At 48.6% G+C, this 27,945-nt stretch overlaps 1 protein-coding gene across 2 annotated transcripts in view; it reads right to left on the reverse strand.

Moving 5' to 3' along the window:
• Positions 1-6,280: 6,280 nt before the first annotated feature.
• The window catches only part of INPP5D (inositol polyphosphate-5-phosphatase D), a 71,358-nt gene continuing 49,693 nt past the window's right edge, over positions 6,281-27,945 (reverse strand). The window contains exons 12-29 of one of the 2 annotated variants that reach the window (XM_064165301.1): positions 25,524-25,720; positions 24,685-24,802; positions 23,066-23,162; positions 21,357-21,495; positions 20,608-20,716; positions 20,364-20,452; positions 20,044-20,125; positions 18,821-18,910; positions 18,554-18,667; positions 16,349-16,431; positions 14,861-14,948; positions 13,953-14,102; positions 13,182-13,275; positions 12,222-12,224; positions 11,478-11,585; positions 10,557-10,829; positions 8,153-8,729; positions 6,281-7,350 (exon numbers count right to left, since the gene is read on the reverse strand). In XM_064165301.1, coding sequence (XP_064021371.1) covers positions 7,348-7,350; positions 8,153-8,729; positions 10,557-10,829; positions 11,478-11,585; positions 12,222-12,224; positions 13,182-13,275; positions 13,953-14,102; positions 14,861-14,948; positions 16,349-16,431; positions 18,554-18,667; positions 18,821-18,910; positions 20,044-20,125; positions 20,364-20,452; positions 20,608-20,716; positions 21,357-21,495; positions 23,066-23,162; positions 24,685-24,802; positions 25,524-25,720 — 2,414 coding nt within the window. In that variant the 3' untranslated portion in view covers positions 6,281-7,347. Of the gene's footprint in view, positions 7,351-8,131; positions 8,730-10,556; positions 10,830-11,477; positions 11,586-12,221; positions 12,225-13,181; positions 13,276-13,952; positions 14,103-14,860; positions 14,949-16,348; positions 16,432-18,553; positions 18,668-18,820; positions 18,911-20,043; positions 20,126-20,363; positions 20,453-20,607; positions 20,717-21,356; positions 21,496-23,065; positions 23,163-24,684; positions 24,803-25,523; positions 25,721-27,945 lie in introns of those variants that run through there. The other variant, XM_064165300.1, reaches the window with a different exon arrangement.

Below are 27,945 nucleotides of genomic sequence, written 5' to 3' on the forward strand. Positions count from 1 at the left end.
GCGCCGCCATTGCGGGAGGGCTCGGCCCGCCCCGCCCCGCCCCGCCGCAGGCGCGTGCCTCGGCGCGTGGCTCTGTCGCCCGCCTCTGTCGCCCGCCTCTGTCGCCCTCCCGGCGGAGAGCGGCGCTGTCCCGGGAGTGCGGGCGGCGCTGTCCCGAGAGTGCGGGCGGCGCTGTCCCGGGAGTGCGGGCGGCGCTGTCCCGGGAGTGCGGGCGGCGCTGTCCCGGGAGTGCGGGCGGCGCTGTCCCGGGAGTGCGGGCGGCGCTGTCCCGGGAGTGCGGGCGGCGCTGTCCCCTGAGTGCGGGAGGCGCTGTCCCGGGAGTGCGGGCGGCGCTGTCCCGGGAGTGCGGGCGGCGCTGTCCCGGGAGTGCGGGCGGCGCTGTCCCCTGAGTGCGGGAGGCGCTGTCCCGGGAGTGCGGGCGGCGCTGTCCCGCGAGTGCGGGTGGCGCTGTCCAATGAGTGCGGGCGGCGCTGCCCCGGGAGTGCGGGCGGCGCTGTCCCCTGAGTGCGGGAGGCGCTGCCCCGGGAGTGCGGGCGGCGCTGTCCCTTGAGTGCGGGAGGCGCTGCCCCGGGAGTGCGGGTGGCGCTGTCCAATGAGTGCGGGCGGCGCTGTCCCGGGAGTGCGGGCGGCGCTGTCCAATGAGTGCGGGCGGTGCTGCCCCGGGAGTGCGGCGGTGTTACGCCGAGCCCGGGTCCTTCCTAGTGGCAGCACAGCGCCGCCGTGCCGGCCGAAACACGTACCGACAGCCGCAGTTACCGAAGGGAGTGCCGACGTTCCACCGGCACTTGAGCGTGCCCCTCTCCTCTCTGGCGGCCGGTAGTGCCTGCTCTGGGGAGAAAACAGACCCCTCTGCTCGCCAGCGCTCCCGCTGGCACACAGTCGTCTCGGCTGAAAAAGACCTTTAGACCTTCGATTCCAACCAGCAGATGCTGGTTAGTCTGATACTAAAACATGGTCCTCAGCACCACAGCTCTGCCTCTTTTTAACACCCGCAGGGAGAGGGATTCCACCACCCCTCTGGGCAGCCTTCTGCAGTCCTACAGAGCTCCGTGTGTGAAAAAGTTGCTTTTAAGTTTAACCTAAGCCCTCCCCTGGTGCGACATGAAGCCGATTGCTGTTGTCCTGGCACTTGTAACTATGGAGAAGAGACCAACCCCCGCCTGGCTCCAGCCTCCTGCCAAGGGGTTACCGAGAGAAGGTCTGCTCTCAGCCTCCTTTTCTCCAAGCCAAACACCCCTAGTTCCCTCAGGCTTCTGTCCACCCACGGCAGAGCCCGGGAACGGGGGTTTTAGACATTGTACACTCAGTCCCTATGAGCTGACCTGAAAGGAAGAAGATGCATGCCTGGTGCTGCAAAAACGTGGTGCTAACGAAGGTCACCCACCAGGAAAAAGTCTTGGTTTGCTCTTTGAAGCCTGCCTAGCTTCAAAGCTAGGTGACTGATGAATCTAAGAATTTGAGGAGACTCAAAGAAGTTGATGTCATTAAGATGATTTACCTTTTCCAACCACCAGAGTGTGGAGAGTGCTGTGGGTTCACTAGGGTCTCCTGATACTTAGAGCCGTTCAAAGGGGGTGTGAAAGGACGCTGTTTCAGAAAGCATGGCTCATAACACACCAACAGCATCTCTAAAAGAACAACCACAGCTTTTGCTATTAAGTCATCGAGCAGAGCCCAGAAGTAGGTGACACTTTGATGGAGCACTGGAGAACTGAATGACAGGGATGCACATGGCAATGAAGGAAGACGTGGTGGCTTACAAGCCAGGACTCTTCCTCATGTTCATGCCTTGGCCATTTATTTTAAAAGCAGGATTATTACTGTAAATAAACATCAAATGGTCACTAAAAAGATCTACTGTGTTCTCTCTGTTTTGAGAGATTTGCACTACTATTTGCTGTGTGGTCTTTGTAGTCATAGAATCATAGAATCAACCAGGTTGGAAGAGACCTCCAAGATCATCCAGCCCAACCTAGCACCCAGCCCTGTCCAGTTGTCTAAACCATGGCACTAAGTGCCTCATCCAGGCTTTTGAACACCTCCAGGGACGGTGACTCCACCACCTCCCTGGGCAGCCCATTCCAATGCCAATCACTCTCTCTGCCAACAACTTCCTCCTAACATCCAGACTAGACCTCCCCTGGCACAACTGGAGACTGTGTCCCCTTGTTCTGTTGCTGGTTGCCTGGGAGAAGAGACCAACCCCACCTGGCTACAGCCTCCCTTCAGGTAGTTGTAGACAGCAATGAGCTCTGCCCTGAGCCTCCTCCTCTGCAGGCTGCACACCCCCAGCTCCCTCAGCCTCTCCTCACAGGGCTCTGCTCCAGGCCCCTCACCAGCTTTGTCGCCCTTCTCTGGACACCTTCCAGCACCTCAACATCTCTCTTGAATTGAGGAGCTCAGACCTGGACACAGCACTCAAGGTGTGGCCTGGGCAGTGCTGAGTACAGGGGCAGCATAACCTCCGTTGTCCTGCTGGCCAGACTGCTCTGAGTTGTGCAGCTGTTCAAGGAGGGTGGTGGTGAAGCAGAGTGCAGTTTGGAAGTTTTTAGGTAGGCTTGCTTCGAAGTTATGTGGGCCACAACGTGAACCCCAAGGGCACTAGCACACCCTGTCCAGTGCCAGGACGAAACCATGCCTTCTCTGGCAAGTGTAACAACCCATAACAGCTTCCCTCACTCATGGGTTAGATAACCATATTACTGTGATTTTGTTTGAAACTGGGCAGGATTTATAAACATTTTGGTCTTGGACTACCTAAATGGCTTTTTTCTTTTGGGTAAATGAATGAAGATGCAGTTATTAAATTGCCACAGACTAAAATAGATGGATTCAGTAGATTGTTACACTGGAGGAGAGCACACTGCTGGCTGAGCTAATAGTTCATGCAGAGCTCTGTCTTGTCAAGTACACAATGCCTAAGGTTATAGCTGTTCTTTACAAAACTAACTTGGCCAGGTGTAAGCAGACAGCCTACATTTTTCTGCTTAAGCATCACAAAATCCAATTAGGTGTTTAAAAACAAATAATTTGTAACTATGATCTGAAGTCCTAATTCTACAGGTAAAGAATTACTAAAGGACAGTGCTGAGAGTAATTCATAGAATCAGACAGGTTGGAAGAGACCTCCAAGATCATCCAGCCCAACCTAGCACCCAGCCCTAGCCAATCAACCAGACCATGGCACTAAGTGCCTCATCCAGGCTTTGCTTGAACACCTCCAGGGACAGTGCCTCCACCACCTCCCTGGGCAGCCCATTCCAATGCCAAGCACTCTCTCTGCCAACAGCTTCCTCCTAACATCCTGGCACAACTTAAGACTGTGTCCCCTTGTTCTATTGCTGGTTGGCTGAGAGAAGAGGCCACCCCCCACCTGGCTACAACCTCCCTTCAGGTAGTTGTAGACAGCAATGAGGTCTGCCCTGAGCCTCCTCTTCTGCAGGCTGCACACCCCCAGCTCCCTCAGCCTCTCCTCATAGGGTTTGTGATGTTTAAATTCATCCCTTCAGATCATTTTAATCCTCTGCAGCAAAAGGGGAAAACAAACATGAAGCATTAATCAAAAGGATGGAGACAAAAATACAGAAATGTAAGGGTTAAACTCAGTTACTTCTCTCCCGAGGCTTTTACATTTGCCTTAGTATATAATCAGCCTGAAAGTCTCTTACTACCTTTGAGTTGCCAACCACCTGCTTTCTTTCAGCCTCTCCTGCAAAAATCTTTCAGCTCATCTTTGACAATAGGCTTTTCTCACTAATATTGGGAGAGAAAAGAATTGTTTTCTATTCCAGTGGCACAAGAAAGAGACTCAGTGTGAGCAGAAACTGCATGAAAGAAAAGAAAAAAGGAGAAAAAAAAGGCATGTCCTCAAGCTTTAGATGAATTATCAGAAGCACTATATGTGTTTTACTCTTTGTGGTAACTGTGAGACTGTTCCAAGGGAAGGATTTCTATTATTTATCAGGAGCAGTGTGGCCAGCAGGACAAGGGAGGTTATTCTGCCCCTGTGCTCTGCACTGGTCAGGCCACACCTTGAGTGCTGTGTCCAGTTCTGGGCTCCTCAATTCAAGAGAGATGTTGAGGTGCTGGAATGTGTCCAGAGAAGGGTGATGAAGCTGGTGAGGGGCCTGGAGCACAGCCCTGTGAGGAGAGGCTGAGGGAGCTGGGGGTGTGCAGCCTGCAGAAGAGGAGGCTCAGGGCAGAGCTCATTGCTGTCTACAACTACCTGAAGGGAGGCTGTAGCCAGGTGGGGTTGGTCTCTTCTGCCAGGCAATCAGCAGCAGAACAAGGGGACACAGTCTCCAGTTGTGCCAGGGGAGGTCTAGGCTGGATGTTAGGAGGAAGTTGTTGCCAGAGAGAGTGATTGGCATTGGAATGGGCTGCCCAGGGAGGTGGTGGAGGCACTGTCCCTGGAGGTGTTCAAGAAAAGCCTGGCTGGGGCACTCAGCACCATGGTCTGGTTGATTGGCTAGGGCTGGGTGCTAGGTTGGTCTGGATACCCCCCCTGGCTACAACCTCCCTTCAGGTGATTGTAGACAGCGTTGAGGTCCTCCCTGAACCTCCTCCAGCCTAAACACCCCCAGCTCCCTCTGCCTCTCCTCACAGGGCTGTGTCCCAGTCCTCTCACCAGCTTCTTTGCCCTTCTCTGAAGACATTCCAGTGTCTCACTGCTTATTAAAATCCACATCTGAAGCAACATTGTGCACATACTGCGGAATTAGAATGGAGATCATTTTCATATTCATGTGAATATAAACCCAATGTTTGCTTATATATATGGAAAGAACATCTTGCTCTTTTGCAGCTGAACACCTTTTATACACACAGGAGATCTGGCACATTGAAATGACTGTTTGAATTCTGTAGCACTTGCATAATGAGCCAGGCCCCTTCAGAGGCGCTTGCAGGAATGCACTCCTGACTTCAGCATCTCTGAGGTGCAGAAGTGAGCAGCTATGTGAGACACAGTTCCTGCTGTACTCAGCTTTTGCTTCAGCTGTGCATGGAAAATAGGGAAAGTCATTGGTTCCATTAAATACTCAGCCTGAAGGAAAAACGCATCATGCAGATGCAGATGACATACACAATGGCACCAAACTGTTGGTTGCTACTGCAGATCAACAGGAGCCTGCACCATTGCCTAAACTTCCCTAGGGCACAGTTCACTTGCTGCACCTCTGATTTGTGCCATAATCAAGAGATATAACAAATAAAGGTAGGAATAGAATCTCTATAGCAAATGTCCTAAAGGGGAAAGTGTGGACTTCCCTCAGGCACAGATTACAGAAATTTGACAAAAATAATTATTTGGATATTGTCCATTTCATAGAATCAACCAGATTGGAAGAGACCTCCAACATCATCCAGTCCAACCTATCCAACCTATCCATCCAGTCTAGCCTATCAAACCAAGATCATCCAGTCCAGCCCTACCCAGTCAACTACAACATGGCACTAAGTGCCTCATCCAGGCTTTTCTTGAACATCTCCAGAGAAGGCTACTCCACTACCTCCATGGGCAGCCCATTCCAGTGCCAATCACTCTCTGTCATAGAGAACAACTCAGACTCTCTTTGAGGTCAAAAATTATAATCCATATCCAGCTCTTGATCTGGAGAAAGCACTTTTAGCATAGGAATAGTAATGTCTTCTGGCAGCCTGGCCTGGTAGAGAGCTTCTCTTCTCTCCCTTCAGGTAGTTGTAGACAGCAGCGAGATCCCCCCTGAGCTTCCTCTTCTCCAGGCTGCACACCCCCAGCTCCCTCAGCCTCTCCTCACAGGGCTGTGCTCCAGGCCCCTCACCAGCTTCTTTGCCCTTCTCTGGACACATTCCAATATCTCAACATCTCTCTTGAATTGAGGAGCTCAGAACTGGGACACAGCACTCAAGGTGTGGTCTAACCAGTGCTGAGTACAGGGGAAGAATAACCTCCCTTGTCCTGCTGGCCACACTGTTCCTGATCAAGGCCAGGATGCCATTGGCTCTCCTACCCACCTGGGCACACTGCTGCCTCATCTTCAGCCAGCACCCCCATGTCCCTCTCTGCCTGGCTGCTCTCAGCCACTCAGTCCCCAGCCTGTAGTGCTGCTTGGGGTTGTTGCGGCCAAAGTGCAGAATCCTTCACTTGGCCTTGTTAAATCTCATCCCATTGGCCTCTGCCCATCCATCCAGCCCGCCTGTCTAGGTCCCTCTGCAGGACTACTACTGCAAGGGCTCCTCTCACTGAGTGAGCTGGTATAATACTCAACTAAAGATGAATCATGTGGCAGACAGTCCTGAATTTTCAGTAAAGAGAGGTCAAAAAGATGACAATTTTATTACTTTAAAGTAATCATCATGGGAACAACAGCAACTATTAGGTCACAAAGAGGCATAGCCTCATTGTAACCATGGCATTAATTCTTAACATGAATAGAACAACAATTATGAACATTTTAACATTAGTCATTTTTGGTCAATGAACAGAAGTGTACAGTAAGGTCAGCATTAATCTATTAAGAATGCTACAAAACCAGCCAGCCAGTGTCCTTCAAAAGCAGAGTGCTTGCTGTAAGAGGCTGGAATGACTGCTTGTCCATCCTTTCAGGCAGCTATACTCCTGGGCTGCCTGGGGACCCTGCTGTTCTCTTATTCCTGCACAGTAGTTCTGGTATTTCCATTTGTTTGTAAGGGGCACAAAACCACTACCTGCTTAGAAATTAAAGAAATCCAAACCCAAAGAGCTGCAGCGCCAAGGGTCAGCCCTCACTCTGCACGAACACCGCATGCGTGCAGCCTGGGAGCTCAGGCTAGCGGCACAGGCGGCTCCCTGGCAGTGTGTCTGACATTCATCATGCTAGTCAGGCTCTCTCCCCACCCTCCCCTGCCTCCTTGCTCCATGGATAGGATACGCTCTGGGAGCTGTACCGCTTTCAAAATGCTTTCTTTTCCGTAACACTCTCTACTAGCAATTCCTTAACACAAAAGAACAATTTTGCTGTGGCAGAAAAGGGGTTGTTTAAACACACCCCCTGCCATCTCCTGGTCCTTACACCGTACCTTCTTTTTCAAAGCATTTACTAATGCATGTACTTAACCACTTGCCTCTTACTGGGAGTACCAAAGTGACACTAGAAAGGGCTAACTTGCATTTGGTATTGTGGTTCTGGCTCCTCTTATTCGAGCAAGGTAGGATAAACTTCGCAGCTGGAACATTTTCACAAGTGCAGAGAGAGAGACAGAGCCTCAAAAATTAAACCCCCCAGTCTTTTTAGAACCAGACCAGAGAACACTGGTGTGAACAAAGAGGTCATCTCCATCTTTCTTTCCATCAGAATTCCTCCTAGGGTGCCATCCTGCTGTGTTGTTTCACTGTAGAGACAAGAAAAGACATCAGCTTGTCTGTTGTCAAGTCTTAAGTCTTTTAAAGGAGAAGGAAAATAACCCAACCCTACAGCTCCCTCAAGTGGACCTGCTTTTTCTTCCAAACCCATTCACTAAGCCCTCCTCTACTCCTTTTCGTCCAACTCATGATGATCTGTGAAAAAAAAACAAGCAAGCAAACAAAAAGAAACAAAACCCCCCTTCCCAAACAACAAACAACCTCACCAGCCCAGGAAACTAAGTGTGTGATTATTTCTATAGAGGCTTCAGTAATGGTTCTGGACACCACCACTGGTGTCCAGTACCAGAACAGACACTGTTCTAAATTGGTGTTTCACATAGATAACTACTTTAAATATTCTTTTTGTTTGATTTGGGGGTTTTGGTGTTTTATTTAAACAACAGTAAAGGAAATCCCTTAGCCCCTAGTGTAGATCTGGGGTGGCAGGCCAAGTCTGGACATTCTCAGTACCAAAGCAGTATGCACCAAGGAAGCAGTAACGAAGCAGCTGACTATTTGCATTCTTCTGGCCACTTAAGCACTCCCGAAGTTCCATGCTCAACTAAGGTCATGGTTTCACAACGTGATACTTCTGCAGAAATACTGCTTTATGACACTCCCTTGCATCCTTTGCACTGCAAGCTCTGTCCCTGTGTGACAGTGCTCTGAGCTTGGTTAGGAAACACAGCAGCAGCACGGTGAGTAAGACAGTGCTACTCTAGCAGTGCTCTGCTGTGACACCACAGCTATTAAAACTTCCACCCTGCCTTATTCCCACGGGTGACACACCGGTGTAGTTGTCCTGCCAACTGGTCCCTCTTCTGTCCGATGCTTCCCAGAGTGTGGCAGCTCTGAACTATCCCGATAGTCTCGGCCCTTGGAGTTCTGCATGTCCAGCACTGCCCGGCTCTTTGAGGGGAGGGGTGGCTTGTTGTGCTGCCCCTGGCTGCTTGGGCTGACCTCAGCCCTCGGTGGCTTGGACAGCTTTTTGAGCGGTGCTGAGTTTTCTAATGATGTTGCTGTCTTCAGTTTGCCTTGAGTCTTTTCACCTGTGTTCTTGTCTTCAGCCTGGATGGAGCAGGTGTAGGACCGAAATCGCTGCGTGGGCACCAGGAAAGGTGGTGATGGTTGTTTGCCAGAGGCCTTGCTGCTGTCAGGCTCCTGTGGCTTTGGGAGATGGCAGCTCTGATCGGGCAGTGGCAGCTGCTCTTTCCGTGACACCTTGGGGTAGTCCTGCTCTTTCTTTGGTGCGACTTTGCCCTTAGAGCCCATAGAACCATATAGTGGGTTCTCAAACATCTCTGGCTTTTGATGTCCCTCCTCCTGAAGCAAAGGCTCTGCCGTGGTTTTTCCCAGTTCAGGTGGCCTACAGTCATCAAAGAAGTGTAAAAAGAAGACTTGTAAGGAGCAGGCAAGAGACACTGATTTCAAGAGAAAATCAACAGAAAACAAACATGGTAAAATTAAACTGACAGTTCAAGGGGTAACAGGCTAACAGTCACATTTGGGAGAGAGAACAGAATTATACCACATTTCCTTTGTTTAATCAACACTAATGTGGCACCTGAGAGCAGATGGGCATGGTACTGTATAAGCACCCTGCTGGACTACAGTCTTGTCAGAGCAATATTTGGCTTTTCTTTCAACAGAGATGAGCTACTTGAGCCAAACTGTGCCAAGTGCTTTGATGATTCTGCAGCGTGCACAAATCTGAATTTAAATATGGAGTCCTCAGATGTGGTGGAGAGGATTGAAAAGGCTGTCTGGACAGTCAATGCTCATGTCACACTGCAGGCCTTCACAACTAGGTCAAACTCCTTTTAGTACCAGTGCCACATGCTACTGCTAGGGAAGTGGTAAAACTCCTTAATGCACCCAAATACACAGTATGTCAGTGCTAGCTCTCTTCTGCAGGGTAAGACAAGCGCTGGGAGCTCAGAGCTGAGCCTTTTGAGCTGAGGCTGAGGCTTGAAATGGCAGCACAGCTGTACGATGGGATGAGGGAAGTTTCACGGCTTTTGTGTGACCTGACCTGATTTGGCAAAGCTCTTTTGTGGAGAACTGCCACAATACTTTAATATCAGCCATGGTATCACTGAACAGAGGGGAACTGGGGCAAGTGGAACATATTCCTTAGGTGTCTTCAGATGAGTTATGTTCCTTACTTCAAGTTATTTTCTGGAACAACCAGCAACAGAACAAGGGGACACAGTCTCAAGTTGTGCCAGGGCAGGTCTAGGCTGGATGTTAGGAGGAAGTTCTTCACAGAGAGAGTGATTGGCATTGGAATGGGCTGCCCAGGGAGGTGGTGGAGTTGCTGTCCCTGGAGGTGTTCAAGAAAAGACTGGATGAGGCACTTAGTGCCATGGTTTAGTTGACTGGCTAGGGCTGGGTGCTAGGTTGGACTGGATGACCTTGGAGGTCTCTTCCAACCTGGTTGATTCTATTCTATTCTATAAGAATCCAGTGTACTGAGAAGCAAAGAACTTAGAGCATGCTGAGGTGATGTCAGTTCCATAACAGATTGAGGCAGTGCTTGCAGCTTTCATTTCTGCAAGTTCTGTCTTCTGGAGTGCCACATAAATTTAGCAGTGAACTCTATCCCAGAGCCAGAAAGCACCTGTCACTATGAAAAAGAGGACACTGGTGGTGTATGTGCCCTAGTGTGGGGTAGCCTCATTCCTTAGTGCAGTTGGGTGCTGAGGGGGTGTTTTCAATTGCTTGATGAAAACCCTGCATCAAGACTTGTGATAGATACAGCACCTGGATGCTAACTGCTCTAGCAAGCTGGACATTTGTATAGCAGTGTAAGCAGAAATTCAGTTAAAGTACTTCACACATGACATGTGAAGGAGCTCTTCTTCCTATCTGGTGGAAAGATCTGTGCCACACTCTTCCCTTTTCTTCTTTGTTACTACAATCAACTCCACGGTGTTCTCTTCTTGTGGCAGAGAATTAAACATGCATATCTTTTTGGCTTTTCTTTCCCAGAAGTCTGAAGAACTACTACATTACTTTTATTGGAGTATGTGGCATCTGCACTTGTGACTTTCACTTAGCTTTTTCTAGTTGTAGAGATAAGAATGAAAGCATACACTGCACTCTCTCATTGCCTTGTACAGGTAATGAAAGAGGGGCTGCAGAATGGCAGCAGAGAGGAGACTGCAGTCAGTGCAGACCTCAGAATACTCACAGGTACTCTTGGCTCCGACTACAAAGGCTTCTGTTTACTGTAGGCTGGAGGGATGTTTTTGGAGATAGAGGTGACAAAGAGGGTGATGTGGAGGATGACTGACTCTGTCCCATTACAGAGGTAGCTTCTTTGGGCTGTGGCTCATAGCTCCAGAGAGAAGGTGGTTGGTCTGGTGAAGGTATCTGCTTAAGGTGGCTGATTGTAGAGGTTTGCTGAGAGAAAGCAGCCATCCCCAGGTAGCTGGGGTTGCTGATGTCTGTGGGAGTAGAGCTGCTGAAGAGAAGAAATATTGTTAAGAACATAGACACACAAATACATTTGGTTGTTTGTGGGTTTTTTTGTCTCCCTGCCAGCTAAAAAGGAGTTAGTGCCCACTGATTGCTTAGATTCAATACCACCTACTTTATTTTTTTCCCACTGTTGCTTAAGAATCAGGGAATCAGTGGGAGTCCTGTTAGTGTCTTCCTCCCATGGGGCACTGAAGAGGAAGCAACTGGGTCAAGGCCACCTCCCCCAGCTCCAGATAATTCCTCTGGCTGCTTCAGACACTTCCATATGCAAGCTGCAGAGAGCACTCAGCTTCTGCAACCACACACAGGGGCTTTTACAGGTCCCAGCAGTTCAGGTGGCTGCTGCAGCAGGACAGCTCCAAGCAAGAGGCAAATAGCAGCATTAGCCAGCGTTTCACAGCAAAGGCATATGCTGCTGGAACTACAGGAGAGACATTCGGCCTTTTGAAATGTGCCTGTATTGACTATCAGGTTGCAGGCAGGAAGCTGCCTGCAAAGAAGTGCACCTGTGAAAGTGAAGTGAAAGGACAGTCGTCCTAAGTAGTGTCCTGTGACTGTTGGGGTGGAAAAGACAGGCAGATTGAGCATAGCTACCCAGCCTAAGCCAGCAGAGGGAGAGCAGCACAATTACCGTAAGATATCCTCCTTCCCCAAGTTGTCTGGAGAAGAGGAAGCACTCCCCCGATAGCGAGCAATGGCTGCTGCCTCTCTGGCCATCAGATGAGTAGATTTGGACTTTCTGTTGGAAATAAAAAGGCCTTTTAGTAGAGGGGTGCAGGGACCCAGTCTGACTACAGGTTAGGGCCTGGCCTGCTAGGAAGCAGCTCTGTGGAAAAAGATCTAGGAGTCCTGGTGAACAGCAGGCTGATGTGAGCCAGCAATGTGCCCTCATGACCAAGGCATTCTGGGGTGTGACCAGCAGGTTGTGGGAGGTTTTCCTTCCTTCTCTACTCTGCCTTGGTACACCTGGACTATTGTGTCCAGTCCTGGACTCCCCAGGTCAAAAATGACAGGGAACTAATTGAGAGGGTACAGCAAAAGGCTATGAAGATGATTAGGGGCTAGAACCTTTGTCTTACAAAGAAAGGCTTGAAGAACTTGGGGCTTTTTCACCTAGAAAAGAGGAGACTGAGGTGGGATCTTATCAATGCTTATAAATACTGAAACAGTGAGTGTCAGGAGGATGAGGCTCTTTTCAGTGGTGCCCAGTAACAGAACTAGAGGTAACAGACACAAACCTGAACATCTAAATACGAGGAAGAACATCTTTACTTTGAGAGTGAAAGATCACTGGAACAGGCTGCCCAGAGAGGTTGTGGAGTCTCCATCTCTGGAGTCATTCAGAATCCTCCTGGACGCTGCATTCTTGTGAAACCTGCTCTAAGCAAATCTACTCTAGCATAGAATGACAGAATCAACCAGGTTGGAAGAGACCTCCAAGATCATCCAGCCCAACCTAGCACCCAGCCCTAGCCAGTCAACCAGACCATGGCACTAAGTGCCTCATCCAGGCTTTTCTTGAAGACCTCCAGGGACGGTGCCTCCACCACCTCCCTGGGCAGCCCATTCCAATGCCAATCACACTCTGCCAACAACTTCCTCCTAACATCCAGCCTAGACCTCCCCTGGCACAACTGGAGACTGCATCCCCTTGTTCTGTTCCGGTTGCCTGGGAGAAGAGCCCAACCCCACCTGGCTACAGCCTCCCTTCAAGTAGCTGTAGACAGCAATGAGGTCAGCCCTGAGTCTCCTCTTCTGCAGGCTGCACACCCCCAGCTCCCTCAGCTTCTCCTCAAAGGGCTGTGCTCCAGGCCCCTCAACAGCTTCATTGCCCTTCTCTGGACACCTTCCAGCACTTCAACATCTCTCTTGAATTGAGGAGCCCAGAACTGGACACAGCACTCAAGGTGTGGCCTGAGCAGTGCTGCATACAGGAGCAGAATAACCTCCCTGTTCTGCTGGCCACACTGTTCCTGATCAAGGCCAGGATGCCACTGGCTGTCTTGGCCAGCTGGTCACACTGCTGGCTCATGTTCAGCTACTCTCTACCAGTACCACCAGGTCTCTTTCTGCTTGGCTGTTCTTCAGCCAGTGCTGGACTAGGTGATCTGTACTTCAGCAGAGGGGCTGGACTAGGTAATCTCAAGAGGTCACTTCCAAGCCCCACCAGTCTGTGATTGTGCCACTCTGTAACTCATGCATTCTCAGTTTATGAAGCTTTGGGCACAGAAGTGTTGCTCACTGTGCCTATTAATACTGCTCCCACAGCAAGCCCAGCTTTGTGTTTATTGAGCCAGCTAGGTTTCTGTAACTGACATACCCACTTGCCCCTTACCTGTTAGTCTGGTCCCAGTCTTTGCTAGGCTCTAAGCTGCTGATGCTCTTTGGTTTCTGCCCAGCTATTTCATCACGTTCAATCTTGACAAAATCTGAAGGAAAGGAAAGGCACATAAGGAGGCTGTGGCAGCTTCAGAGGCCAATTCCCTAGGATCTCTTTGTTACTGCTTGTGTTAAGGCATCTCTCTGTCAGTGAGACAGTTTTAAGTAGTTGTTGCTATTGTGTTTTCAGCTGCCCACTAATATGTCTCATGTTTTGCTGACATATGCAAAAGGCTGTGTCTTGAAGTAGGTCACCATCTCCTGAACAGCCACGTGTAACAATGACAGTAATGTCACGGGGCTCTGAAAGAGAACAACAGGTATCGAGGTGAAACAAAGCAAAGCTGGGGAACTGCTCCTTGAGAGCCTTCCATGCCGTCTGCAGAGTGACTGGAGGAGAGAGAGCTTTGGCACCTTGTCATACAGCTACTGCAAGTGGAAATGAGGTATCACCATTCGGTAAAACCAGTGTCAGTGACAGACAGAGGGCTCTCTCAGTCTGCTCAATTTCCTTGAACAGTGGAAAAAGAGAAGCCCCAATGCCATTGCTGTGTCAGGTAGATGGAGAATTACTGATACATCTCCTCGCACTCAGCACCGAAAGCTCTTGCCTCTTTGGGACTAAAGGCACTGCAAGGATCATTTTCAACTCCTTGACAGTTATCAGAAATCTTCTGAAATGGATATTCTCTGGAGTGAGCACTGCAGAGATGATCTTGTTCCTTACCGTACAGTTTCTCCCTCTGTTTTCCCTGTGAAGTTTGTAACTTGATTTCACCTTGGAAGACTCCTGTTTTTTCACCGTGGTGTGTCAACACAGTGTGAATAGGAACTAAGGATTCTGTTGCTTCTATTCGCAGGGCAATGCAGCCTTCTCCTAGAGGGTGACAAGGTGACAATGAGCCTGAGACTGAGTGAAAAAGCACTGCAATCTCTTTCTCCTGTCAGTCATCTACTACCACTGGGCTGACAGGGCTGAGATTATGGAGAGAATCATCTTTGGATCACAGTAAGGACCACAATATCTTTTGAGAAATTTGAGGCATTCATTTCACCTTTTCACATACATGCAAAGGATTTGGGCACTGGAGACACCCGCAGGTGACTGCGGGATTCTGAGCTTCCATTCCTGGTAAGGAAGACATGAGCCTGTGACTGTCATTTCAGTTAATGGGATTTCAGCAAAGAGCCTTCTGTGGGCAAGGTCTGCAATCTCTGGCTGCTTAGAATTTGAAGCAAACAGCACTGCAGATGACTTTTCTGTAGCCAGGAGAAGTACATTAAGTACGTGCAAGTGAAACAGGATTTGCATATTCTGAATAAACCCATTTAAACAGACTGACTCCTGATTTAATTCCTGTCAACTACGTTCATTTTAAGCCACTGCTCTTTTAGGGCTGGTGAAGCTCACACAGACTGTTGCTTCTAGTTCATATTCCTCCAATCACCATTGCTTCACAAAATATTGCCCACAATGTATTTTTTTTTTAATGTATGGAGTTCTAAATCAGAAGTCAGAGCATCATAGATGTTCAGTCTATAAGAGTTACTTCTGCTCTCTCCCACTCCCTCAGCAGTTTGGGAAAAAGCTAAGTAGAATTTGACTCATGCAGAACTTTAGAGCTAAGCACTTACCATAAGATTCATCACTGTCTGATGACTTAATGCTGATCAGGATATGTTGATCCAGTAGGTATTCTGGATCTGAAATAATTGGAGTCAGCTGCAAAAACAAGTTAATGTGGGTCAATACAACAGGTGGTCTACGTGGACACAGTTCTTCCTGTGGCTCAGCCCAAATGAGCAAAACTCAGCTGGGTGTCACCCTAGGGATCAGCCTGCTCAAAGATGTTTGGAGAGCTGTGGCAGAAGGTTACACACTTCCAGAGTCTCCACTCTCACTTCTAGCACAGCAGACAGAAACAAACGAATCACTCACATTGGACTGAACTGCAGATTTTTAATGTGTGGACTGAAAATTGTTCTAGGAGAATGTGATCTGAGCTCTGATTACACTCTGTTCCCAGAAATCTGTTTGGCTGTTGTGAGGATCACTTACTGTAGGGTCTTTACCCAACCTCTCAGTGTAAGGCACTATCCAAAGCCAGCAGTTCTTCATTTGGGCTACTCAGAAGGGTACTGATATTCATATTTTTATCAAATCCAAGAACTACAATAGTTCTTCCAAGTCCCACCATGGCAGGAAGAGGAGAACAGCTCTGATCTCAAGGTTAGGACTTGTCTTTCACACTGACATACAGACCACTACTTCTAAAATAGAGCCTACTTAAAAGATTTGTTCACTAAAATGGTGAGAAAAGTCACACTTTGGGGTGACCTAATCAGGCCAGCAAAATTCCTGATACAGGTGGAAGGATACTGGCGAGAAAGTTGTTTCCTGCTTATAACATACTCTGTTTACCTTAAGCCCACTCTGCATTCTTACAGTCCCTTTTGAGTGTGAACATGACCACAATCATGTTCCTGAAAGGATCATTTATATAAGGAAAAGATGTAAGACAGTTTCAAGTTGTGCTGGGGAAGGTCTAGGCTGGATGTTAGGAGGACATTCTTCGTGGAGAGAGTGATTGGCGTTGGAATGGGCTGCCCAGGGAGGTGGTGGAGTCGCCGTGTCTGCAGGTGTTCAAGAAAAGCCTGCATGAGGCACTTAGTGCCATGGTCTGGTTGACTGGCTAGGGCTGGGTGCTAGGTTGGCCTGGATGATCTTGAAGGTCTCTTCCACCCTGGTTGATTCCATGATTCTATAATCATGTCTACATAAAGTGGATGAGGAGCAAAGGAATCACTTGTAATCAAAAGAGCAAACTGAATCTAAAGCCAACCTGATTGATTCCATGACTCTATAACTATGTCTATGTAAAGTGGAGAAGGAGCAAAGGAATCATTTGGAATCACAAGAGCAAACTGAATCTGAAGCCAGCCTCATTGGTTCTATGATTCTATAACCATGTCTATGTAAAGTGGAGAAGGAGCAAAGGAATCATTTGGAATCACAAGAGCAAACTGAATCTAAAGCCAGACTGATTGATTCGATGACTGCTTATGGGATGCAAGGGGAAAGCTTCTCTTCCATATGGATATGGAAACATAGTCCCAGTTTACCTTTGGAAGAGCATCAAGGAACTTTACCACAAGCTCCCCTTCATTCCCATCCTCATTTTCTCCCTCCTGGCTCTTCACAAAACCTGCAAAGCGACGAGAAAGGCATTCAGCATTAGAGAGACAGCGAGAACTTGCCTGCAAATCTTTTTCAGATGCTGGATCACCAAAAGGCCTGCAATTATTTCCCACCTTGGACTCAGGTTTAAAAAGTGTTAAGAAGCTTAAAGTCTGAGCCTTGGGTGAATGTTTACACAGTTAATTTACAAGTGATTTTCCTGCAGCATTGTTAAAGGGCTTCATTTTACAGTTAAACTTGGCACTGGAAAGCTGCCTGCAGCCATGGGCTGGAGGATAAGAACATGACAGCTCTTCCTACGCCACTCAAGATAGCATACTTTTGAAATTCTAATTTAGGATTGGTAATACACTGTTTCCATAGAAATTTATGCAAATTTTGATACAGGCCAGGAAAAAAAGAATCTCTTCTGGCACTGCCTTTGACATCGCTCTGTGACATGGGATGATGTGCTGCAGCGCACAGGGAAGGCATGGCGTGCTGCCCCGCTTTCGGCAGCACTCCTCTGAGGGGGGGACTGCCTTAAAACCCACAGCCAGGCCTTGTGGGCTCACATTACAGAAAGAGCTCAGCCTTGGCCCTGCTGCACAGGGACAGGAGTGAACCCTGCAGCACAGCTAGGTACAAATAGCCATTTACAGAATCAATCACTCGAAGGTGATCCCTGATATCGTCTTTTTTACCAGGGTACTCAAATCCCTGCACTTTGGTCACAGTAGCCCCATGCAACACTACAGGCTTGGGAGACTGTAGCCAGGTGGGGTTGGGCTCTTCTGCCAGGCAGGCAACCAGCAACAGAACAAGGGGACACAGTCTCAAGTTGTGCTGGGGGAGTCTAGGCTGGGTATTAGGAGGAAGTTGTTCCCAGAGAGAGTGATTGGCATTAGAATGGGCTGCCCAGGGAGGAGGTGGAGTCGCCATGCCTGGAGGTGTTGAAGACTGAATGAGGCACTTAGTGCCATGGTCTGGTTGATTGGATAGGGCTGGGTGCTAGGTTGGACTGGATGTTCTTGGACATCTCTTCCAACCTGGTTGATTCTATGATTCTATGACAGAGTGGGGGGATAGTTGCCTGGCAAAAAATGACCTGGAAATGTTCATGGACAGCTGGCTGAACATTAACCAGCAGCGTGGTCAGGTGGCCAAGAAGGCCAGCAGCATCCTGGCCTGTATGGAATAGTGTGACTAGCATGAGTAGGGAAGTGATTGTGCCCCTGTACTCAGCACTGGTGAGGCCACGCCTTGAGTACTGGGTTCAGTTCTGGGCCCCTCACTACAACAAAAAAGACACTGAGGTGCTGGAACAGGTCCAGAGAAGGGTAACGAGGCTGGTGAAGGGACTGGGAACCAGGTCTTGTGAGGAGTGGCTGAAAGAACTGGGCTTGTTTAGTCTGGAGAAGAGGAGGCTGAAAGGAGACCTTCTCGCTCTCTGCAGCTCCCTGAAAGAAGGTTTGAATGAGGTGAGGGTTGGTCTCTTCTCCCTAGTAGCAAGCAATAGGACAAGAAGAGATAGCCTCAAGTTACACCAGGGGAGGTTCAGGTTGAATATTAGGAAAAAAATCTTCCCTGCAAGAGTGGTCAGGCATTGTAGTAGGCTGCCCAGGGAGGTGGTGGAGTCACCATCTATGGAGATGTTCAAAACACACGTAGATGTGGCACTTCAGGACATGGTTTGGTGGGTGTGGTAGTGTTAGTTTGATGGTTGGACTTGATGACATAAGAGGTCTTTTCCAGCCTTACTGATTGCATGGTTCTATGATAGATTTTGTTTTGGGTGTAATGCAGCTTTTTATTTGGAAAGCACGTGATCATTTGTTGCAGGCACAATTAGAGATGTTATCAATCATGTTTGCTAAGTACAGATTTTCTGTCTGCTAGGCAAGAACAGCACCTGCTTCTCTTCAAGAGAGAAATGACCAGATTGCCAACCACATGGAAGAAGCACTGAAAGGCTACATGTCTAAGCATGGATTGCAGTAGAGGATGACTTGTAAACTACAACCAATCTCTAAGGCATCCCTTTTTCTCACTGGAAGAAGTGATCCACACAGCTGTCTATTTAGATCAAAGCAAGGCAGAGAGAAACTGAAAGAGACAGAAAGAAAGAATAAAGATGGGCAAACCCATACTTTCTAAGCAGCTAGAGTGAAACTCAATGTAGAACTTGGTCTGAGACTTGGTCTTCAGAGTAGCATAGCAGTGCAGGAACTCTATTTCCCCTTGGGAATCCGTGTACTTGGAGTCTAGGAAAGAGGAATGGAAAAGAATGGCATTTTTAGTAGGGTATAAAGGGAGGGCCTTTTTTGAGTGGAGTCTCATAAGATCACCTTTTTCTTTTAACATATACAACACACTGAATTTGGTATCCAAAGGTGAAGACAGTAAACCTGACTGACCGTTCTTTGACACAAACTGTGAGGTAACTCCCACTTCAAAGGTGGCAAAGACAGGACTGTGGTCACTTGTCATGATGTCAGTGGTGCAACCTGCCAGTGAGAAAAGAGGATAGTTACTGCCCTGCATCTCTGCCCTTCTGAGAGATTGCTGCCATAGAAATATTATTAGGTAATCTTGCAAAACCCAGAGCTGTCGCTGTGGTAACTGTCTCTAGTCAAAGGTGTTTCTACAGAATCTGATGTCATTATAGGAGTGTAACTCCTGTCAAGTTACACAAAGACTTGGCTAATGGGCACAAGTCAGTGTCAGTGTTAGATTCCCCCTGTACAAGAAGTATTTACAGGGTTTCTGGTTGCCCCTGCAACATGCACAGCTAATGAAAGCTCTGCTGTGGCAGTAAATCACACAGGAACACACTGGTGCTGCTTCAATGCTACTAAGCAACTCATGGCTCAAGATTAACAGTGAATGAGCAAGCAAGAACTTGAACTAAGCACATGCTGAGTTCCAGCAAGATCAGTCCACTGAGCAAAACAGTTTCTAAAAGCAGATGCCAGGCTTCTACATGCCAGGTGCCTATATGACCACACATTTCACCATCACCGGCTCTGTAATCAGATCAGTCCACCTTATCCACCAAGAGACTTCTACTGCCCTCTTCTCAATGCCATGCACAGGAAATTATTAACATCATACTCAGATGCTTGGTCCCACATATAGTCAATGACATTTCAGGAACTAGTATCCAAGTCTGGATTTTAAATGGGTCTTGTGGGTCTCTTCCTTGCACTGCATTATTGTAATGCTTCCCAGCAAGAAAGGGAACAGGCTTTGGGTACCACACAGTTCTTCTGCAATATGATTTGATAGAAGAAATGTTTGCAGTTCCAGCCTCTGCAGACTGGTCTGTGTACACAGGGTCTGCCCTGCTGGCACCATCAAATAAAGGGCTCCTGGTGGTGACTGCATGTGCTTCTACAGCATGGCCTAAAGCTGGACAGCTGCAGCTGTCTGAGTGGTATTCTGCATAAAAAAGAATAACAGTTAATTCCAAACCTTGTAAGGTTACAGGCAGAGAGACTTGGCTCTACTCTGCCTGCTTTAACATCAGGTCCCTCTATGCTGAGTGCCTGGCAGTGCAAGGAGATCCTACAGACTCTGCTCTGAATCATTTCCGTTTCAGCCTGATTGCTTTGCTATCTACAATCTGTTATCTACCCACCATAGGACTGACACACAACATGCACCATGGGGTATGATTTCCAGAGCACTCGATCACACCAGGATGGCAAATTGTACTTCATCTGCAAACCAAAGGAGAAGTCGTATCAAGAAGAAGAGAAAGGATTAGCTCACAAAAGAAAGGGAACTGCACTTGCCCAAGAACCATCTATTTGTTTCAAGTGTTTTTGCTTAGATTGATTCCATCCAAAACACTACAAGGCCAGAAGATGCAGAGATTGGTTTAGGTAATTTTTTACTGTGGATGCTACTTTCCCTGTTCTGCCACATACTTCTGAGGGGAAATCAGTTTTCACCTACCCCTGTAGCTTTTTGCTTGGTGTAAGCATACTTCTCCCGGGTCCCTCTTTCAAAACGGTAGGTTGGAGCGAAAGTAATCTCTTCTTCCTCTAAAACAGGGAGAGAGCTCTGTTACACTTTGGCCCATTGAGAACCCCATGTGGGGAAGGCACCCACTGCTCTGTGCACCCTGACCCACATCACGCCTGGCAGAGGAAGTTACTGGAAATGGGAAAGGAACCTGCCAACAAATTCAGAGTCTCACCGAAGTGCAGAAACACCTTTTGGTCCTTTCTCTCGATGAGAAGTTGGTCAAAAGCCAGCAGCTCCGGATACTGCTGCTGCCTGATCTTCTGGATAATATTCTCTGCTTCCTGCCAACAGGGAAACAGCAGAGCTGCAGATGATGCAAAACCTTCATATAAATCTTCCCTTCACTGGGGAAGTGGCAAGTGCTTCTGAACTGTTTCGCAGAGCCCTACCTCCACTACTCCCCCACCTTTCCCTTCCCTCAAAGGTCCCAGACTTTGCTCCGTGGCTGAATGTTTGTCTGTTGAAACAAGCATCAAAATGCCCACACATCCGCTACAGGAGCATGCACACAACCGATGCACATCAACACCAGGTCTACTCTCTCACACTCCAATCTATCCTGCATTTCTGATAGCCTATTCCGAGCCATTAAAAAACTAACCAAAGAGAGCAGAAAGGCAATCTCTGCATCAAGCTGTTCAGGGACAGATGCTCGCTCACAGTAGGAAAGAGAGCAGGGAGGTTTGGGGAAGCAATACCGCCTGGAGCAGCACGTGTGCCAGACTGCATTCCTGGGTCTTTTAATCCTTGGAGAGGGCAAAGGGGGCTTTCCTACTCTCCCTCAACTGCTGCCACCCTTGTGCCTTGAGGATACCTTCTGCCTCCTTGCTTTTTGCCCCGTTGCCCTAGATTACAAAAAGCCAACACTTGTATAGCAGGACAGTGTTTTGTCTCTCCAGGAGTTCACGCCGAGCTCCTCACCGACGGGGGCTGCTCCACGCGGTAGTTCAAGTCTCCCAGCCAGAAGAGATGAGTAAAGCGATGAGTGATGTTGAACGGACTGAGTTTCTTATCTCCCAGCGTCAGGAAGCGCAGGATGTTCATGTAGTTCTGGTTGCGTCTGTCGAGACAAGAAACAGCTGCCTGACAAACCAAATTACTGCGCAGCTTCTGGGCGCCGGGGCTGGCAGCGACTGCGGCGTCAGCGAGCAGGAACCCATCTGGCTCAGGATCTAGAGAACACCAGATGAGAAGTTGGGGACCTGCCACCGCTGCCTCACTGCACCTCAGCAGGGGCGCCCAGGTAACGTGCTCAGTGCCTCCTGGAGAGCTGCGCTGCTTCGTGCAGCCGCTAAGGCAGCGCAGCTCTGGAGCCGCAGCTGGTACTGCGGGTGGCCTGGGCATCTGGGGCAGAAGGACAGCCTGCTCTGAGGAGGAGGAGGAGGAAGAGGCGGTGGCATTTTCAGCAGCTGCAGGCTGCTCTACCTTGGCTGTCAGACTACTTCCATGTGACTTGAAAGCTGTCCTAAAGCCACTTTCGTTGCCTCCTGGGGCTATGCTTTTCTGAGCTGCATGTCCTAGAAAGCTAGCAGTAGATTGTTGCCTTCAGTTAGCAGCAGCAAACACTGAGCTAGATTTTGACAGCTATCTCAGGCCCTGGGGAACCCTTCCATGGAAGCTACCCTCCACCAGTGGCACAGGCCCTGTGCAGAAATCCCACACCGTTTGCTTTCTGGGTTCTAGACTGGGAAAGATGGCAAAGCTAATCTCTTTGATGGTTGCATTTGATGATCTTGGCGGTCTTTTCAGACCTTAATGATGCTATGATTCATTTCAAGCCATCTTTGCTTTCAAAACCACTCCTTCCAGCTGCTCCAGCTCCTCCCAGCATAGGCACAGAACTCCCACCAGCGTCAGGATATTTGCCCTCTAGTCCTTCTAGAACCTGCTTAGACTGTGGAAACTCATTTCACAGCTGAGTACAGAGAATTAGCCACCTTGGAGATATTTCTGTGCCACACACCCTCTTGATGTTAGTGCCAGCATGCTCTGCCTGGCAGGATCTTTCTCAGCTGTGCCCCAGGGTGCACCACAGCTCCTGTGCTCCCAGCACTGCCTGCAGTAAGGAGGCAGACAGTCCCCTTCAGCATGTTGTTCTGGGATGGGAAAAGCCTGCCCACGTCTCCCCAGAACACTGTAGATCAGGGAACTGGTTTCTTCATGTACTGAGCTTCCATGGCAGGTCACACAAACACTCAACTCAGAGGTGATTTTGCTGTCCCTTTCAGCAGCACCCACGTTTTATGGCCATAGAGTAGACTCACAGAGTGACAGGGGCTGGAATGGAATGGAAGGGTGCCCCAGAGATCATCTGGTCCAACTCTCCACCAGAGCAGGTTTACCTACTGCAGGTTACACAGGACAGTGTCAAGCTGGGCTTTGAATGATTCAAGAGATGGTGACTCCAAAACCACTCCAGGCAGCCTGTTCCAGTGCTCCACCACCCTCAACATAAAGAAGTTTTCCTGATGGTTAGAATCCCCTCGTTTAAATGGTGGTGGTTTCAACCAGCATCTTTAGCACAGTTTGTGCCCTCTGGAAACGTTTGACAATGTGTTAGGGTCAGGAAGATCAGCTTATGAGTGTCTGCCAGACAGATTTGATTTTTGGGAAGGGAGAATGCATCTTACCTGTGTTTCTTTTCACTTCCTGAAGTCAAATGGCTGTTAACAAACCCAAAGGAAGTTCCATTAAACATGAATGACACTCCCACAGCTCCTTTATTACCTGGAAAAAGAGAATCCAAAGATGTCAGGAAATCAGTCCACCTCCAGGCTGAGTCTAGCAAAGATAACAAAGCACCTCACACGTCTTTAGTAAAGTGGAGGATGGAGAAGAGACACAAGTTGGCTTAATTAGCAGAGAAAGATTTAGTACATACAGCACAGATTGTGGTAATGAAATTTCTAAGGATGCTGGGAAAAAAATGAGTTGAAGAGGAAGGAGTGCAGTTTCCTTGTGAAACCCAAGAAAGACCAACCCAATAGCCAGCCAAAGGTGTTTGCTGGGAATATATTGCATAGAATCATAGAATCACAGAATCAGTCAGGGTTGGAAGAGACCACAAGGATCATCTAGTTCCAAACCCCCTGACACAGGCAGGGACACCCTACCCTAGATCAGGCTGCCCACAGCCTCATCCAGCCTGGCCTTAAACACCTCCAGGGATGGGGCCTCAACCACCTCCCTGGGCAACCCATTGCAGGCTCTCACCATATATATATATACACAGATATATACAGATATGTGCTAATTAGACATGCAATTAGATTTCCTCTTTTACAGGGTGAGGTATAATCAGTGCCACTCATATAAACATGCTCATAGGAGTCTGGTGGAGAAAGAGCTGCTCCATTTCAAGGACAATATTGACACAGACTGGGCAGATCTCAGTCTCTTCTCTCAGGCAAGCAGCAACAGAATGAGAGGATACAGTCTTAAGTTGTGCCAGGAGAGGTCTAGGCTGGATGTTAGGAGGAAGTTCTTGTCAGAGAGAGTGATTGGCATTGGAATGGGCTGCCCAGGGAGGTGGTGGAGTCGCTGTTCCTGGAGGTATCACAGTATCACCAAAGTTGGAAGAGACCTCATAGATCATCAAGTCCAACCCTTTACCACAGAGCTCAAGGCCAGACCATGGCACCAAGTGCCACGTCCAGTCCTGCCTTGAACAGCTCCAGGGACGGCGACTCCACCACCTCCCCGGGCAGCCCATTCCAGTGTCCAATGACTCTCTCAGTGAAGAACTTTCTCCTCACCTCCAGCCTAAATTTCCCCTGGCGCAGCTTGAGGCTGTGTCCTCTCGTTCTGGTCCTGGCCACCTGAGAGAAGAGAGCAACCTCCTCCTGGCCACAACCACCCCTCAGGTAGTTGTAGACAGCAATAAGGTCACCCCTGAGCCTCCTCTTCTCCAGACTAAACAATCCCAGCTCCCTCAGCCTCTCCTCATAGGGCTGTGCTCAAGGCCTCTCACCAGCCTCATTGCCCTTCTCTGGACACGCTCAAGCATCTCAATGTCCCTCCTAAACTGGGGGGCCCAGAACTGAACACAGTACTCAAGGTGTGGTCTAACCAGTGCAGAGTACAGGGGCAGGTGTTCAAGAAACGAGTGAATAAGGCACTTAGTGCCATGGTCTAGTTGACTGGATAGGTCTGGGTGCTAGGTTGGGCTGGATGATCTTGGATGTCTCTTCCAACCTGGTTGGTTCTATGATTCTATGGCTCTTTGGACAAGACCAGCTCTGTTTCTCACCCAGTGTGTTTGCGATGCCTGTCTTCACGTTGTCTGTGCAGATGTGGCTGATGCGGTTCTCATGTTCTGGCTTGGCCAGTACAACAATCCTGATGTTCCAGAGGGTATGGATTGCTATCTGCAAGGATGAGAAGGTTAGAGGTTTATATTTCTGTGCATACCTGCAGATCTGTGGTGTAGCTACAGCCTTCCTGACTGCTTCTGTAGTACTTTCTCCTACGCAAATTGTCTTCCTGTGCTCAGGATGTGCTTTCAGTCATTCTAATCAAAGGTGAGGGGAGGGACCTCGCCATTTCCTAGTGCTGTTTTCTAGTCACCGTGAAAGTCATTAGTCCTGCTCTCCTGTGGCCTTCCAGATAGACATTTTGACATCACTGAAACTCAGGAATGTTCGAAGCTGGTCTTAATAAGGTTCAGTTTCTTTTACCATTGTGCTGCTACCTCCTGTTGTGAAAGCACAATCACCCAGGGCTGTAGCTGCTCAGAAAGCTTTATGGTCTTCTCCTTCAGGAAGGTCAAAATATCACCATCACAACTTGGGTGCTTGGCATGTTCCTCCTCCCAGGCAGAGGAGCTTCATTGTGGGGCCCCTGCCTTGGCAGTGCTGGGGGTCACTGTCCATAGCCATATGCCACCTATCTAGCCACTTTCAGGAGAGGACCTTATAGAGTCTACAGAGGTACAGTTCAATCTCTCTTATCCAAATGCAATGACAATAAAGGGAGGGAAGTGGAGGAGGTGTAGGCAAGATGCCACTTCTTCCACATCCCGTTTATTTGCACAACATGTTCTCTGCTCATATGCCCCAGTTATGTACAATAGCTGCAGTAGCTCCTCACCACTTTGAAGCTGATACTGGTGATCTCCTGCAGGGATTGCCTCAGAATCTCCAGCCATTCCTTCTCCCCTTGGGGATCCTCTTGTGTGCCAATCACGTAGATGTCATGAGGAATGTAGTCAGCGGTGTCATCACGGGTCTTCCCCTGCCCCTTGGAGAGAAACCAGGAGGTGATCTTCTTTGGTGGAGGTGCAGCACCTTTTATCAACAAATCAAACACCACAGTAAGTCAGAGTATGTTCTGTGAGACCCAGGACACAGACAACCCAGGAGGACAGAAGTAAATAAGCTTCATCTTCACTCTGTCCCAGATCAGCTTCAAATAAGCTAGTGCACACTATGCTAAGATGACAAAGATGTTAACCCCACCTCACTCACTGAGGGAGTGACTCTGCTTTGGCCATCTTTTTACAGATGCACAGATTTCATCAGGTTGGAAGGCATCCTCTAAAGGTCATCATCTCCAAATAGATCAGGCTGCTCAGGGCCACATCAAGTCTGATCTTGAATGTCTCCAGGGACAGGCCCTCAACCACATCCCTGGGCAGCCTGTTGTGGTATTTTACTACTCTCATCATGGAGAACTTCCCTCTGATGTCCAGCCTAAATCTGCCCTGCTCCAGTTTCAAACCACTGCCCCTTGTCCTATCACTACAAGCCCTTTTATTCTTCCTCAGCCTTCCTATAGGTCCCCTTCAGATATTGAACAGTAGCTGTAAGTTCTCCCGAGCCTTCTCTGCAGGCTGAAAAGCTCCACTTCTTTCAGCCTGTCTTCATAGGAGAGTTGCTCCAGCCCTCTTACCATCTTTGCAGCAGGTCCAGGCCTCTCTTGTGTCAAGGCTAGCCAAGTGGAAAGGGTACTCCTGTAATTCAGGCCTGCCACTGCTTTTGCTGTACTCTGTGAATATGCTCAGCTCACAACAGTCAATCCTGGCTTTTCCCCCAGACCAGGAAAAATAAGTTAGATGCCTCAACTACACCCTGCCCCCTTCTTTCAATATCACAGAAACTCTGCTCTATTCCTAGGCTGAGCACAGACAGTTGCTAGTTAGGTTCAGAAGTAGCTAATAGGCAGTTTTGGGGGTTGCTCCTATGCTTTCTGCAAGGTGGAGGGCAGCATACACTGCTGTACCAGCTTTGTGCCAGCCAGAATTCCCTGTCAGTGCAGGAATCCCATCAGGGCCAACTTTATGGTCCTGGAACCATGAATAGTATCAAATGTACCTGCAAGAACAAGCTTAGAGATCAGCTCCTCTCCCAGACAAACAGTGGGAGGGGCGGGGTAACCCCCAAACCATCACAGAGCCTCATCATGGCAGCTGAGCACATATTTTGGCAAGTTACCAAGTCGTCCTGGTGGGGCATAAATTCTGCCTGGCTGGTTTAGCCCTTGCTCTCCTCCTCCTGTTGTGGGGAATCCCAAGAAGTTGAGTCAGATGAGCAAAGCCTTGGGGGCTAAGGACTTAGCACCACGTGTCAGGTGTCTTATGCTGCCTGCATGGCCAAACGAGGCACGAAGCTTTGAATGCATTGGCCAGAACCATGGTGCTAGTGCCTGTTGGCCAGTTTGATTTTCAAACTGCAGTGTTTAAAGGGGGTGCACCTTTCTGCATCCAGCCTTTCTACACTGAGCCTCTCTGCCTTTCTGCCAGTCGTGGCTGGTTAACCTGGAATCAAGGCAGCCTGCAGTAGTTTGTGTTTTACCCCGGGATCATTATCGCGAGTTTGAAAGCAGTTTTGATCCAGGAGACTTACTCAGGGACCAAAAAGCATTGTGAATACCTGTGCTGGAATCAATGCTAAGACTCCAGTTAGAATTTTTCCTGTTTTCACGTTGCCTTTTTCCAAGTTCTGATTGCTTAAACTGTTTAATCCTGTGCAATTGCTTCCTGTTGACAGAAAATCCAAGGAATCTCAGGGAACGTCCCCTGTTTTTTAATATTAATAATAAAAAGTAAGATTCATACAGAAATTAATAGTCATCATTCATAAAGATTATTAATTTCCACTACAGGGAGTGATTTAGAAACCACCTTTCTGCATCCAGCTTTTCTACACTGAGCCTCTCTGCCTTTCTGCCATTCGTGGCTGGTTAACCAGGAATCAAGGTGGCCAGGTGCATGCAGCTGGCACTAGCAGCTCAGCAGCATCTCCTTCCTCTGCTTGGAGTAGTTTGTATTTTGCCCTGGCATCATTATCATGAGTTTGAAAGCATTTTTGATCCAGGAGGCTTACTCAGGGACCAAAAAGCATCATGAGTACCTATGCTAGAATCAATGCTAAGACTCCAGATAGAATTTGTCCTGTTTTCACCTTGCTATTTTCCAAGTTCTGGTTGTTTAAACTGTTTCATTCTGTGCACTTGCTTCCTGCTGACCGAAAATCCAAAGAACCTCAGGGAATTTCCCTCACTTTTAAATATT

Source organism: Pogoniulus pusillus, chromosome 26 (genome assembly GCF_015220805.1).
Source record: "Pogoniulus pusillus isolate bPogPus1 chromosome 26, bPogPus1.pri, whole genome shotgun sequence".
NCBI lineage: Eukaryota > Metazoa > Chordata > Aves > Piciformes > Lybiidae > Pogoniulus > Pogoniulus pusillus.